Raw genomic sequence first — 16,436 nt, 5'->3', positions numbered from 1 at the left:
AACACCAGGGACATTTCTAAGGTCAATCACAGAGAGTATTCATTTTTCTTCTACTACCCATCATGCATCAGTGATGGCTTCCTACATTGGATGAGGGACATAATTTGTAACAAACTCATCACATCACTTTTTAAATGTATTTCCTCCACAGATTTATTTAAAATTGTTTTTGTATTTCAGACGCATTTTTAAAAATGAAATAGCTTGTTAAAAAAGTAGTTGTTTATGGTAGTACTTTGGTAAAAATTGTACTACTCCTGTTACTGACTGGTTAATATTTAGTGCATTGTCCTTTTATTTATGTTTACTCATTTTGTGTTCTCATTTGAACCCAGTGGAGACGGTGGTGACTTTGAAAACAAGCACTATTGTTTCACATGCACAGTCATCCCGCCTTACTAGCCTAATTCCAAGAACAGATCTGATGTTTTCCTCACCCCCTCTTATTAGAGCAGGCTTGTTGTATGAATAAACAGTTGATAAGAATTAGGAAGTGCCTGACAGTAGTGTGTCTTATGAAAATATGCAAGGTATTTGTTGTTTAAAGTGTTCAGACTGGCCTGTTTTAGACTTTCAAAGACCTTCCTTGCCATTGGCTTGTTTGCTGTTTATGAAGCATTAGCTGGTTAAGGGGAGTGAAGGGCACACCTGTCCGAGCAAACGTATCGGATGTGAAGGGTGATCGGTGTCCTTTTAAAAAAAAAAACCAAAAAACTATTGTTTCCAGAAAAAAGAGGGAGACCTATTCAGAATCCTCCGTTTTTATGCTCACAGGCTGCTCCATGGATTAGCTGAGTCACAGGATGTGAGGGTGGTTTTACTTAGTAACATCCCTCCAGATTAATCTTCTCAAACTCTGAACCTTCAGTGAACAGTTGTCCTCGTCCTCATGCTCCCTGCTCAATAGACTGGATATGTGTAGAAATGATACAGGAAGGGGTTGGAGGCTAACGATGGTTCTTCCTGGCCCCTTGGCAGGAGCGCAGTCGGTCCTTTGACGGCTTCAGCATGCATTCCCTGGAGAACTCCCTGATCGACATTATGAGAGCTGAACAGGATTCTTTGAAAGGTACCATCCGCATTACATGTCCGGGAAATGATTTTGGTGGGTATGGTGGGTATATTGGTCAGGCGTGGGAGAAGTTTGACCACGCATGTCAGCAGATGATGGGCACAGAAAGGTACTCTCTTGTTCAGGCCTTCTGTGTTGCATCAGACTCTGGTATTCCCCACAGGTTTGAATGTCCTCAAAGTTGTTTTACTGAATTAGTTACTGCACTCCAAATCCTTTTGTAGCCTTTACACTCTGAGACCAGTGGTAGCTCAGTGCTTAAGGTACTTAACTAGTAATCGGAAGGTTGCCAGTTCAAGTCCAACTACTACCAGGCACTGTTGGGCCCCTGAGCAAGGATATTTAACTCTCACTTGCTCAAGTTGTATTCAGTCAGAATTGTAAGTCACTTTTGATAAAGGCGTCAGGTAAATGATGTAAATTCTTTGTGCTTTGAGGTTTTGCATGTTCTATATTTTAATTAATTTTGATATTTGGAGATGTTTTTAAGCATTTTATGTAAATTTGATCCCTCCTACCATGTGCTAACAGTAGCATAGTTAGAGTGGCTAACATTTATAATTGTTATACTTATTTTTGAATCATGCTAGATTCATTGGGTTAGTTTGAGAGAAATGTCACTGTATAACCATAGAACTGTATAACTTTCCCTTTTTCTCAATATAGCAGTTCTTCAATCCTTTCTACAGAACTCCAACTTTTGTTGTTGAATGTAGAATTGCAGAATGTGCAGAGGAAGTTAATCGGAACTAGTGCATTTCTGCACACGTCATACCAGTGTCCTCACTCAATAATGATGGAAAATGTTTAGAAAGCTCTGAATCCACTTTGCCTTTGGATGTGACAGGTGGTGGTATTGCCAATAAAAAAATTAATTCCGTGTCGCATGACTTTCCAGTGTGAGTATCTCTGCAGTGATAACGTAATGCAACAAGTAAGATTAGGTATACAGTGAGAAGTGTGCCACAGTTTTCTTTCTTCATTAATAATGGAGCATGATAAGAGTTGGGTTTTCCTGGAACAGTGTCCATGTTAGACCTTCACAGCTGTGGCAGGTTACGAGATACGAGATATGAAATCCAGATGCCCTTCACTCCTTAACCTGAGCGGTGTTCATGTTGGTCTTTGTTTGTGATCCTTCACAAATAATTAATAAATTCTCTCCCCCTCCCCCCCTCCTGTTTGCTCCTTCTGTCACATTTTGCCTAGAAAAATTGTGATTAGGGCCCAACCCTTATGTGTATACACTGTTTGCAAGAAATGTGTAGAGTATATAGGAATGGAAACTGAACTGAAAAATATCCTTATTAAGAAATCATTATCATTTAGGTGTCCTAAATACATTTATACATGTTATATCTCCTAATATATGGTAAACTAATGGCAAAAATAGTTTTCAGTGTTAAATTGTACAGCAGAAGTTTGTTTCCAGTGAGCCTTCTGCTGAATCTGAACCTCCAGGGGTAGATGGTTAAGATAGGGAAGAGAGGGCAAACACCATACAGAATATTGCTATTATTCCTGATTAAACTCTGTTTTTTCCTGCGTACATATGGTGTGTTTCCATTTAATCAGAAAATGTATTATATTCTATAATGGTTACATCTTCTTAGGAAGCTGTAATAATTTCTGACCTCTATGACTTAATGTTGAACTCACAGGCCTGATAAATGACATCTTGTAATTATGAATGTACATTGCAGCTTCGACAGACTGGTATCATTAATTCTGAACGTGTGGCTGCATGAAGTGCTTATATAGCTTGCTCACCTTTGTTGTAGGTCGCTTTGGCTTTTCCCACCCAGGTGGCGATGGCTCTCTCTCTGGGAACGGTACGTGGTATATTTTGTGTGGGCTGTCTTCTGCCATGTACGAAAAACATGGCATTAAACATTTCATTAAACAAAAAGAAATTGATTGTTGAAGATGACTGTGAACTTGATTGGTGGTGTTGCTCCTGAATTGTATTCTTTCTTATTTTGCATGCAGCAAGGAATTATGGGAGACGTCGAGGTAATGCTTCATGCTATGTGCCTCCCCTCCCACCCGCATTCTTTGCCAGTTGAACAGTCTTTGTCATGAACTAGTTTAGGATGTTAACTGTTTCAACAGTGAGCATCCAAAAAAACAGGCTGGGTGTGTGTGCCTGCATTAGGTCATTCATCCCTGTTCCCCATGGAGGACGAGCGTGGGTTCGGGGAGGACGAGCGGTCTGAACAGGGTCTCGGTGGCCTAGGTTCCCCACACTGCTTCCCTCACCAGAACGGGGAGCGCATCGAACGCTACTCCCGCAAGGTCTTCGTTGGCGGACTACCTCCTGATATAGATGAAGGTACACGTTTGACGCTGGCTCGCTGTGGTCTCGCAGTCCACAGGCAGGCCTGCTGCCAGTCCAACGCCGGCTAAATGTGTTTTCAAAGACGACACTAATTCTGTGGAGCTTTTCATACATTAAACTTGCCCTTGAGGCAGGATTTAATCTGGATGCTTTTTTTTTTCACATTTCTTTTCATTCTGGTAATCCTTCTCGATGTGCAGGATCAAAAGCTCATTGTGTGTTGAATGAAATGCATCTTGTTTCAGATGAGATCACCGCTAGTTTCCGTCGGTTTGGACACTTGTTTGTGGATTGGCCACACAAAGCAGAGAGCAAATCCTACTTCCCACCCAAAGGTCAGGCTCTGAAAATTGCTGATATTCTGGCTTGCTGTACATACAGAATGAAATATTGATATTAGTAACCACATTATCATACAGGTGTATTTCTAAGATCAGATTTAAATGCTCTTAAAAAATACTGTATGATGACTTGCTCACTAATATTAATATTAGTAAACCGTCTAGTTCAGCGCTTCTTTTGCCCCCAAAACGTGACTCCTCTGATTCCTCTAAGCAACATGTCAAGCTTAAATTAATTACTTTACATGGCCAAACTGACTATTTATGGAAGTACTGTAGCTATTTAGCAACAGATATTTTAGCTGTTGTGACTGCGAATTCCCTGAGGGGTCATTCCATGCCAGCTCTCCTAGACCTCCAAGGTCTTGTGATGGGTTTTCTTGTTAAGAGGTATACTATAAGAGGGAAGGGAAATGAAGCCAGGAGAAATGGTTTTTAGTCAAGCACATCTAGAGTTATCATTCAGCATTCGCACCCCAGGTGTGTTCTATGGCAACTCACCTAGACCTCCTGGGTTATAGCATGGATTTTCTTGAACGAAAAAAAAAAGTGAAAACTTCTACTAGATTCATGAGACCCTGCAAAAACCTATAGCGTTACTCCAACACTTATTATTTATTTAAGTTTGGCCCTCCAGTCTAAATTTTATAGCTTTAGCAATTCTTTGTGTGTAGGCTAAGCCTCACTTAATCTTACTTTGTTGGCTATTTCTCACTGGTATGGGTTGGAATTTGTACTGAACATCCAAGAAACCTTAAGGGTAATTTACCACATGTATTCATATTCATATAATTATTTGTTGTTAAATGTTTGAGTAATCAAGTTACCCAAATGAAGCAAGTTCTTAATTTTTCAAAAATTTAGATTGTTTTCACAAAGTCCATGCTGAGTCACAATGTCCATATGATTTTAATCTTAAAAAGAGTTTGATATTTCTGCTAATGTAAGAGAGGGTTGTTTTTCTTTTTGCACCTTCTGGTTGATTTTAGTGTCCTCCTGCCACCCTGTGTGATAGACCATTCATTATAATATACGCCATGAACGACTGTGTGGAGCTCCTTCAAACCTGTCCTTCCTCCTCAGGATATGCGTTCCTTCTGTTCCAAGAAGAGAGCTCGGTCCAGGCCCTGATCGATGCATGCATGGAGGAGGATGGGAAGTTGTACTTGTGTGTGTCCAGCCCCACCATCAAAGACAAGCCTGTAAGCACCTGCAGCCTGCCCACCCACTACACCTCAGCCAGTATTTTTAACCTTCCGTACAAATCGAAATGGTGGGCTGGCTCTGCAACGGTGCCGCCATCTCAAAATAGGTGCTGTTAAATATAAACTTGAGGCAGCAGCCCTGGACTCTAGCATACACATTGCTCCATTTGCAGTGGAAAAACCTACAGACAATATGAGGATGCCGGCAGGTATTTTAAAAGGTTCCAAGTTCAAAAACTATTTAGCATCTTAAATAAACTTGAAAGTGAAACCACTCTGTAGGCAGTATGCTCATTTAAGTTTGATTGAAATCCACAAAGACTACATTTTATTTAGAATGTTTTTATTTGTAGCAGATTCCTAGAATACTGTTGGAAAACCTTTAGTGATTTGTGTATTCTTAGGTCCAAATCCGTCCATGGAATCTAAACGACAGTGATTTTGTCATGGATGGCTCACAGCCCCTTGACCCCAGAAAGACCATCTTTGTTGGGGGAGTTCCACGACCTCTTCGAGCAGGTACAGAGTTTGGCTTTTAGTATTAAGACCAACAATGCATCACTACATAATCCAATAAATGTGAGCAGGAAAATAATGCAAGGTAGTTTATAAGCTTAAATGTGCCCTGTTCTTTATTGGGAGTTGCTTTGTAAATATAGCATAACTGTTAATAAATACTGTATCACAGCATTGGATTTCTCATTCTCTGCACAGCGTAAACATACAAGAGGTCATGTCTGTGCAGTATAACATTAGAAGAACACATTTCACTCTCCCTCTTGCACAAAAATAAACAGGAAATGTTATTGTAGAACTTAGAATTCTCATTTGAGAAAATGGTGCATTTAGGTAATGGAATATTTCAATAATTACTGTTCATTCAATTACTCACTGAGTAATTCCTACTGACTCAGACTTAGAAGGAAACAATGCATGTAACAGTCTCTCCTGCTGTATGACATGACTCTCATGCTGGAAAATGTAAGATGGGACATTCAAGCTTCAATCCCGTGCTCAGTACCGCAGTCACCAGTTATGGCATGTGTCTCCCGGGACAGAAATGTCCCTTTCGTGCTGTCCTGGTTTGTTTTTGACTGGTGTGTGTGTGTGTGTGTGTGTGTGTGTTTGTGTTTGTGTGTACACGCACCCCATGGCAGTGGAGCTGGCAATGATCATGGACAGACTGTATGGAGGGGTGTGCTATGCTGGCATTGACACTGACCCTGAGCTGAAGTATCCCAAGGGGGCTGGCCGTGTGGCCTTCTCCAACCAGCAGAGTTACATCGCAGCGATCAGTGCCCGCTTTGTGCAGCTGCAGCATGGCGAGATCGATAAACGGGTGGGTGAAGGCGTGGGAGGGTGGGGGTGGGGTGTGAGTCTGCTGTTGATTCAGTCCCAGGACACTGCAGCTGATGCCTGGTACATGCTGTGTATTTTATTTGTGTTTTTTAAATCAAGGCTTGCACAGTGGGTCACCGGGATAGTTTGTGAAAAACACTACTGTATTAGGATAAGTTGTAGGAGGTTGACGGGAGGTTTAGATGAGGTTTGGGGAATAATATAAATGTCCAATATCCTGAATATCATTTCTCTCTCTCTCACTCTTCACAGGCCAGTCATTATTTAAGTGGCCATCTGTCATTTGCTCTTCACACTACGCTCATATTGTCTCTGTGTCGTCTCTGTCCAGGTGGAAGTGAAGCCATACGTCCTGGACGACCAGCTGTGTGATGAGTGTCAGGGCACACGCTGCGCGGGGAAGTTTGCACCCTTCTTTTGTGCCAATGTCACATGTCTGCAGTACTACTGTGAATACTGCTGGGCAGCCATCCATTCGCGAGCTGGGCGGGAGTTCCACAAGCCCCTGGTGAAGGAGGGGGGCGACCGGCCGCGCCACATCTCCTTCCGCTGGAACTGACCCCGGGGGAGGAGCCAGGGCCTACAGCTTACTGAACTTGCATACATGCACTTTTCCATTTTTGCTAGTTCCTTTTTATTTAGAGTTCTTTTTTTAAGTATAAATTTAATTTATTCTAAGTTTTTAATTTTTTGCAAACTGATGATAAAAGAAAATGGTGTATTACCAAGATTTCTTTTTTTTTTTTTTTTTTTTTGTGTAAAAAAAAAAAATCTAAGTTGGTGCGCATGAAAACTTGAATGCTTTAGATTTATAAATATGGATGTTTAGCCTGACTTGACTCTAACATGCTGTTTTATTTTAATTGTACTACTGATGAGGCCTCTTTTTTTTTTTTTTTTTTTTTTTTTTTTTTGTGTGTGAAGGGTCACATTTAGGACGTGGTCAGAATGCACTAGTTGACTACATGGAGAAAATCAGCAGGAGCAGTCAAGATGCACATTTCATTGTACATGCAAATGGTGATGACTAGTTTTCAGACACTGAGCTCAAGTAGTTGCATGAAAACGTTTAATGCTGGTAGTTCTAGCATAACCTACTTGGACCTTACTAGCAGGAGACCAAACCTACTGTATAACTAACAAAATGCTGATATATGAAAGGCTGTTTGATGAACGTTAGGTGAAATGGCTCAGACTATTACGGGAGATGTGTTGGTGATAGTTATGCTTACTCTTATGCTAACTGCCAAGTGTACAAGAAGCAAAACCTGTAGAAATATGCATTTTATTTGTACTCGCTGCAATCATTTGCAGTAGTGGCCACTTCGGCATAACCAACTTAGATAATGGCAACATGGCACACCCAGGACAACCTGGTGAGCCTGAGGACCCAAACTCAAGGATGATGGTGGGGCAGTCAGCAGTAAGGTTGTCTGTGGCTTAACTTGTATTATCTGCTCCACGCGTTTTTATTTTTTCGTTAGACAGGCGAACCAAAGATGAGCCTTAGAGATAATAAATGTCTTGACCTCTGTGAAATCATGGCAGTTATTGTTGTGGAAAGATAATGGGGTGATTTAAATGTTCATTTGAATTTGATTTAAAAAAACAAACAAACAAACAAATAATTCTTGTGATGGTTATGGCAGTAACATTTGCTCACTTGTCAGGGAAATTGTGCTAAAAGCTAACTTAATATCGTATTACTAATGAGAATTACCATGTGTTGTACTGATAGTGTTTTATTGCATGTTTTTTTTTTTTGTTTTTTTTTTCCATTGGATTGAGCATTGTGGTAGCTGAAGACATTTCAAAGAATTTTCTGTCACAGAGAAACGAATATTATTTTATAAGTGGTCTGCTGATTTTTGTACTGTGTTTTCTAGATGGTTATTTTATCATTAACATGAACATATGCACTACTTTTCTATATATTGTTTTTCAAGTCATTTAGGCACATTCTTTTCACAAATGGAAAGTCTTTTTGCGATACCTCATTTTTTCACTTGTTGGGTATAGATTTTGTACCTTTGTTACTAAGAGATCTGGTTATAAGTCAAACATGAAAATGGAAAAGTTAATATACTTTTTAATTAAGCTTTATATATATATATACACGACAGCAGAGATTTGAAGGGTAAACATTGAATCAAGCATGAGAGAACCTTGACATGTGTGGCACTTGTAAAAATATATAAAACCAGCCTATTCTCAATATTGGAAATGGTACATTACTTCCCTTTTTACTTCTAGAAATAAAATCAGTGTAAATAAGATTCTGCATAGGATGCATCTTGTATCAGAATTAGGAATGTTCCATAGTGAAGTATCAATAATGTTTAGCATTACATATAATCCTGAAAGGCAGAAAGACTAATTTTTGCTAAATATGCATGACCTAAAATTAAGATAAAGATGATCTGGTCTTGGCTTCATTCAGATTATGCTTGTGTTTTATGTAACTCCTTCCAAGCTCGTAGACAGAATTATAACTTTCTTGTACTGAAGGTGAGCAAACAGAAATACTAGCGGAGTTTTGCTGTGGCCTTGCCTACTACTGCACTCAGAATCCTACACAGAATGGATCTGGGGCTTTCACATGTGAATGTGTTCAATCTTGCAAAATAACCTAGAGTTATGTGCAATACGATTTTCTCTTCATAAACAATCTGATCTGTAATTCTTCAGTGGCTCACGGACCTGCGGAAATTTAACCTGTCCCATCCCTTAATATAATTCCTTAGTCATTATAACACTTTTTTCCATTTTCCCATTTGTATACTAATAATACCACTAATATATGTGTAAAAAAAAAAGTTATTTTTACTTTTGTGTATTCACATATTTTCTTACTTAATTTCATGCTACTGTGATTAAAATCATTGTAAATGGAGAAATGTATTAAACATGTAGTTATTTTGGACTGGAATGCTAAACTTTTGTCATTTTGAACATAGTTATCAAAAGTATACCTATTAAGAGTTCTAAGTTTTATTAATCACATTGTTGTGCTTCATGTCTACAGAAGGATAAGAAAAATATCAGAATATTCTGTGACTGATAATTTAAATTTACATAGTTTATAACTGTATCAGAAGGTTGTATTTATCAATAGATTTTTATAAGAGGTATAATTTTTGCTATGCCATTTATAAGTTTAGATTTTTTATATTTTACCACCATATGGAGTTATGTAAAAGAAAGCATTATTTTATAGTTGGGTTAGTCATTAATGTGCTGTTGTAGTTGAGTCCTATGTCTTAATTATTTGCCAGCTATTTATAACTGTATGCTTAATTTCTAAGTATTTGTATTGTGAAATGTTGTATGAATAAACTTAATGAGTAAACTGCTACATTGTATTTTTTTCAAATGTGAAAATGACCTAAATTAAATAATGGAAATTGTGGCATGTGTGTGTGTGTGTGTGTGTGTGTGTGCGTGAGAGAGACCCAAATCTCAGGTAGGCACAGGTATCTGCTGGTTTCTGGCAGGGTGGTTTACATGAGGTCATATATTTTTAGATTATTTTATAGAGTGTACTTTCAAAATGGAGCAGTATTGACATAAATAAACGACAGCCCGATGCATTGGTTCAGCCTGTTAAGTTTACAATACACGTGTACATCCTCAGAAACAATGGAGAATAGCTTATCATTAGAGACTGATTTAAATGACAGCTCTGTAACCACAATTATGCATTGTAACTGTACTAGGTTAGACGCATGAGTGCTGCTTGCTAAGACAAATCCTACTAGGACTAGCTTCCGATCCGCTATGGTAACTTCACGCGCACCTGACAGTGCCTACGAGCCAGAGACAACAGCACATCCTTGTGGTACCATTAGGCAGTTCCGGCTCTTATGTTGTGTCCTTGATGTTTGATTACTCCCAGTAAACTTAGTTAACGTTTTGCCGAGCTCTTCAGTAATACAAATTTAGGTAATTATGTATATAATTTCATACCCAGTGGCACGCGCTAGCAGCTCGCTCACATGATAACTAGCTAACGCTAGCTGGCACTTTTACTTCACTATTGGCGTCTTTGTTCCTTACGCCTACTAAAACAGATCTCTTTATGTACCACGACGTTTCTCTCAGGTTTCCAAAAATAAAGTCATGAACGCAAAACCTGACAAGAACTCAGGGCCGAAATTAAAAAGAAAGTTGGGGATTAGTGAGACCCTGTCGCCAATCTCAGAAAGGAATAGTCCAGAAATTAACGTTACCGATCCTCCGTCTCTCACAACAAAGAGAAAGTTACAGGACTTCAAGTTAAATTATTTAATGACACTAAAGGGGAAGGACATTACGAATGCTTCATTGGGACCAGCTCTCAAAAAAATGCAACAACACAAGGTTTCTGAACAAGGTAGGTTAACCTAGGTTAGCTAAAATAGCTGTCTGAGTTCAGTTAAACGACATCCGTTATCTAGGTTAGCAAGATGGCCAGTTTGGTTTGTTTTTCACCTTATTTTGACTACAACCCTTTCTGGACGACTTCCTTTTCTCCATTTTTCTTCCCTCGACATATCATCCTAACGTTATATCGTATAGCAGAGCCATGTGAATCGTTTTTCAGTCTAGCTAACCTTTGTAGTTACTGATGGCTAATTCAGAGCATTCAGATTATTGTTATTGGTTGGCCAATTTGTATCCCATCTGATCCCCAAGTTAAGAGAAATTCGTGAGTACCTGGGCTGCAAGACAAACATTGGAGTTATCTAGCGTTAACCTATACATCCTAAGGCTGCCCTAACTTAGCTGTTTGGTCCCCCCATATCCTATTAAAATTATTTTGAATATTCTGTGTAGAATTTTTGAAATATGATTTATGCTAAAGATCCGCGTATGGGGCTAAAGCCCATAATTGGATTTCATGCTCAGGGGCGTCGGACAGCGCGTAATGTTGGAACTGATTACCCAGGGCCCTCCTTAGATGTTGAAGGCTTAGCTTCAATAGCCCCGAGAAGAAACAGATTTAGGTTTATAAAATTTTTATACTCGCTGTTATTAGAGAAAAAAAAAATTGTGTCTTCCTTAAATTCTGTTTTCCATTACGTGTTGTTTCCTTTCATTTCTCTCCCTACCCCGCCTCAAAAGCAAAAGTGGTTTAATATTCCTACACGCAGAACTCTGCTGTAATTTATGTGCTGGTGACCAGAGAAATTCAGTCCTGGTTAAAATGAAAGAAAAATCAGGATTTCAGAAAGGAAATGAGTGGAGAGAGAGAGAAAGCAAAAAGAGGGCAGGCAATTTCTTTCAGAAAACATGCCTGAAGTGTGGCAGCCAGTAACTAAATATGTTGCAGTAATGTAATCTAGTGATTAGATAGATTAGCTATTTATAATTGCAGTGCAGCAAGTTTTCATTTTAACATATTCAGTGTAACAGTGATTCTGCTGTCCTAACCAAATGAATTTAACCAGTCCAGCAAGTAACTTAAAATGCACACTAGTAGTTCCAGAAGCACCCAGTTACTGAGGGAGAAAAAGCAGGCACCTATTCCTGTTCTGATGTTTAACCCTTAAATGCATACCAACCGACCACATAAAGAATTGCATTATACATACTTTTTATGCATTTGTATATAAATTCAAAGAAGATTCCATGTCAGTAACTGCAGTGTACTGTGGTAAAACATGTAGAGATATTCAAAATTGTAGTGAAGTCCTGTTTCTCTGGAAACCTTGTGTACATTTCAGACAAGGGTCCTTCATCAGTTGTGCAAGCAGAGTGCATCTGAATATCTAGGTTATATATGAAATAGTAGCTGTTAAAATCATAACATTCAATCCATGGGGTTCTAAAGTTCAGAGATTTAGATCAGTTCTTTTTCTTCAAGTTTCCTAATTTAATTTCTTCCATAACAACAACAGTACAGATATGTAATTAATGCAATGTTCATTAGCACTGAAATGCCTTGTCACTGGAAATGACATGATTAATTTTGATAGTCTGAAGACAAGCCACTTGGTTTCTCCAATATAAAGATGATTACATCTCTTGAAAGTAGGACAGTAGACAGCTCCCACAGTAATGCATGGGGAAGAATAGGTGATAATAATTTATCCTTTTGTGCTAATTATTTTAGTGACTGAGTTAAATGTACAATCAGCACATCTAGAGCAGTTGCAGGCTACAGTATCACAGTATACTAATGGTCATTTATTTCACTTTTGATGAGTATGTCTTTGATGTTTTTGTCTAATCTGTAGAAGATTACAGGATCCTTAAAAATGGATGCAGATTCTGTTTCGTCTTGGAGGATTCTGTAGTGTTTAAGTATAATTTTAGCCACTGTTTTATTTTAGTAGATGATAGGTCAGCACCAAAGGAATTCTTGTGTTTCTAACAGTAGATTGCATATAGGTCAGTGCGTCCACTCTCTGAACAGATAAAACATGAGCAAAGAAGAAAAAACCGTTGGCACTTTTAAAATATATGTTTTGCAGTAGCAAAAAATGTCATTAATGTATCTCAGCAATACTAAAGGTACAGGTCCAGTATACTGTTTCAAACATTTTTCTTCTCTTATTTGTGAGTAGTCTTGGAGTCAAAGATACAGTTTAGAATTAACACACATTCCAACAATCTTAAAAGAATATGTGTGGGAGGGTTCTTCTCTGGTTTTGCATCAAGAAAGTATTTTAAAGCTCTCAAACCATTTTCATTAGGCATGTCTGTATAAATCTTTAATGACCATTGAAACAATGTAGGGGTTTGGTAGGTAGCGTTTGTTCTTTCAGGCGTTCAAGGAGTTGTAGAAGGTCTAATAACATTCTAAATGCTCAACATTGCATCACCTTTCATCTGTCCAATACCGCATGAAAACCTCATGGACATGGCAAATATCTCACTGACTCACTCTCATTTAGAGCAAAAATATATTTCTCCACAAGGGGGCATTGTTGGTACTCAAATAGCTTTAGTGCTTCATATCAATTGTGTCCTTGTTTCCACACTAGTTGAATTTTTAGGTTATGGCTGACGGCAACTTAAAGATTTTTCAGAAATGTAACTTATTCAATTTAAGTTATGCTAACAGGGCCATATTCTTACATGTCAGATGTCTTCTGCTTTACACCACAACTTGGACCTGTAAAGGGAGACAAGAAAGTAAGTTTAATTTACATTAATAATTTAGTTCACTTTTAAATGTGTATACTGTACCATCAGCAATTAATTGGGTAGTTGAGTGACTTTGTCCTGATTTCACCACCAGTCTGAGGTCAAACAGCATGTGTTAAGGACAATTACCAGGATGGTACAGGAGAACAGAGCCATCAGACAGCGGTCTCTCACCTTAAACCAGGGAGCCAAGAAGCTGTAAAAAGGCCAGAAAACCTCAGCAAGTAAAACTTTCATTTCACTCTACAACTGGTGGAAGCGTTGCAGTGTGTCGGCATATCCTACAGGTATCCTAGAGTAACACAGGCATCACTAAAAACACATAGTATCACTAAAAATGCTCTTAATTATTCTGAAGAATCAGCTGCTATGATGGTGTGTTTTTCAACAGCGGATTCAGGCAGGTAGCTAATGGAAAGTCAGGTTTGAAATTAGATGAGTTTTGTTTACACAAGTTACCAAAGTTATCGTGTGCTCTTTTTCTTCTGTCAGTTTAGAATGTTGTTGCATATTAAATATTGGCTTACCATTGTTTTAACTGAAATGTGGTATGAAGTTAACATTATTTGTTAAGAAAAAAAAATAAAATTTGTTGTCTGAGACTGGACGGAAGTGCATGCAAGTTGTGTTGCCAAGCCAAAGTATGTAGATAAAGCTTTATGAGAAACAAACTTTTAATATCATTGAGCTATTGTAAAAATTGAGTTAATTATTTATTTTTGTTTGTTTGTGTATATATGTTCATTTGAATTTGAGCACTAGATGGTGCTATATTCAAAGCACTAAAAACCTGATTAATCAGGTTTTTAATCTGATCATGTTCTCAGTGTAATGATGAAAACCCTTTAAGTGTGTTAGGAATTTGGTGGCGTGGGAGTATAAACTAATTTACATTTTAGCGTGACCATTTGACAGGTATTATTTAAAATTCTGAGCAATTTGGCATTATGGTTCTTTAAAAATAAATAAATAGAACTTTTCACCATTTGGTAATTATTACTCCTTTAAACAAGCATTTATTCATGCTTATGCATATTTGATATGATCACACAAAATGTACAAGCAGTTTTTTTCTTCTCTTTAGATCATTGATAAATGGGCTTCATAATCTTTTTTTGTTTTTTTGTTTTTTGTGTTTTTTTTTGCTGTTTTTTAGTAGTGCAATAATTTGGCAGCACAAGCTCCTAGTTGGACAGTTCTGTTTGAACATCAGCAGTTTGCAAACGCAGGCTACCTTATGATGACATCATTTTAAAGCATCATTTCAATAGTCTTACTCTTGCAGGAGGAAAGGAAAAAAGCCTAAATACAGCTAGTTATGAAAATCACAAGAAAACGTTTGAACTCTGTGCTTTATTTTTAGTCAGTTAAAATTAACAGACCTTGAAAGTGACCCAAATATATCAGGTTCTGTCTGTTTTAGTATACAAAACTATTTAATTGCACTTGGTGTAATCTTAAAACACTTCTAGACAGCTACTCAGATTCAGTTTCTTAGATGACAGTGACACAGTTATGAGCCTTACAATTAATCATGCAGACATCACAACAATCAAAATCAGATTTTTGGATTATCAGCATTAAAACTTTGGCTAGAAGGTTAATGTGTGTTACATGTCAGATCGCCTCTTCAGATTATACACATGACGTCGTCTGATGTGTCTAATCTACTGCAGTTCCGATGAATTGGTTTGACACGTACTGTCTTTCAGTCATAGGTTTCATTAATTATAGGTAATTATTTTGTCTTATTTGTTAGATTAGGGGCTGGCAATATTACCCTTCAGAATTTCAAACCATTTTTGGGCACTGACTATGGTTCCCATCAAATTCTGTGTGCAGCATTGCAAGTAAATGTGCAATGTTTAAATGGAATAGATAACTATCTACACATAACCATTTTCATCAGGATTATGGTCTGAAAGGGACGTTGCACTGTCCCTTTGATTGGGGTATTTCTACCACTACAGCCTGTTTCCATGTAGTCTCCTATAGTTTTATATAAGGACATTTCTATATGTATGCAAAGTGTTTTTTTCCACAGGTTCTCAGAGAGTAATGAAGTGAAGGTGTGCTTTGCAGTCGAATGTTTCTCCACAAAATACGAGGATGTTTTCTGAGTTGCAATTATAATTCCATTCAGTTTGTGCACATGCTAGATTTTTACAGCTGTATTATATTTAGGTACTGCTTTGTAGAATTGTCCTCACTGTATTTATTACAGCCCTTTTGAATGATGCTCAGGAACAAGGCTTTGACTATCCTGGGATAATGTGGTAAACTTTTTTTTATTTGTTTTTTGGTTTTTTTGTTTGGTTTAGTTTTTTTCCTCCCTCAGTTTGGCTTTATTATTGTATGTTTTGGGCATCAGATATAAAATGTATTCTGTTGTTTTTTTGTTTTGTCTTTTTCCCCCCACATTACTTCAGAAACAAACCAAGCAATGTTCTAAAAAAATACACATATAGATATTTACCAGCGTCGATGGACTGGTAAATAGATGGACTGACCACAAACAAAATCAGTAAGAACTAACCAACTGAAAAATAAAACCGCTTTGTATTTTAGTCATTTTAGGCTTCAGCTGTGAATCTGATTAAGGCCTGTATTATGAATTTAATAGAGTAGTCCAAAAACTTGGACTAGTATATAAAAGGTATGGAAGGTTCTTCATGCAGACTCTTAATTATATAAAGTAATTAAAGAAAAGGCACAATGTTTTTCCTTCTCGGGGAAGCTTGTACAATGCCCAGAATAGGGGAACCAGTCCTTTTTAAATATTTAATTTGCAATAACTGGTCACACAGTTTAATTAAATTAACCTATCTTTAAGAACAGTCCAAGAAATGTAGCAAAACACTAATAGTGCCCTAATCAGCTCTACTTAACTCAAAGCCACCTTTACATATATCTTTATATGACATTTCCACAGAAAGTTTAAAGAGCCATGTTTTGAAGTTATAGGTACATTGTCGGTTAGATACTCCCAT

At 37.7% G+C, this 16,436-nt stretch overlaps 1 protein-coding gene across 5 annotated transcripts in view; it reads left to right on the top strand.

The window, feature by feature from the left end:
• The window catches only part of cpeb4a (cytoplasmic polyadenylation element binding protein 4a), a 44,901-nt gene extending 35,233 nt beyond the window's left edge, over positions 1 to 9,668 (top strand). For 4 of the 5 annotated variants that reach the window (XM_027017087.2, XM_027017085.2, XM_027017086.2 and 1 more), the window contains exons 3-11: positions 979 to 1,069; positions 2,854 to 2,904; positions 3,062 to 3,085; positions 3,228 to 3,404; positions 3,656 to 3,745; positions 4,835 to 4,953; positions 5,361 to 5,475; positions 6,114 to 6,295; positions 6,647 to 9,668. In XM_027017087.2, the coding sequence (XP_026872888.2) occupies positions 979 to 1,069; positions 2,854 to 2,904; positions 3,062 to 3,085; positions 3,228 to 3,404; positions 3,656 to 3,745; positions 4,835 to 4,953; positions 5,361 to 5,475; positions 6,114 to 6,295; positions 6,647 to 6,874 (1,077 nt within the window). In that variant the 3' untranslated portion in view covers positions 6,875 to 9,668. The remainder of the gene's footprint in view (positions 1 to 978; positions 1,070 to 2,853; positions 2,905 to 3,061; positions 3,086 to 3,227; positions 3,405 to 3,655; positions 3,746 to 4,834; positions 4,954 to 5,360; positions 5,476 to 6,113; positions 6,296 to 6,646) is intronic. The other variant, XM_027017089.2, reaches the window with a different exon arrangement.
• The last annotated feature ends 6,768 nt before the right edge of the window (positions 9,669 to 16,436 follow it).

The sequence above is a fragment of the Electrophorus electricus genome, chromosome 2 (genome assembly GCF_013358815.1).
Source record: "Electrophorus electricus isolate fEleEle1 chromosome 2, fEleEle1.pri, whole genome shotgun sequence".
Lineage (NCBI taxonomy): Eukaryota > Metazoa > Chordata > Actinopteri > Gymnotiformes > Gymnotidae > Electrophorus > Electrophorus electricus.
This window is presented reverse-complemented; position numbering and strand designations above follow the sequence as displayed.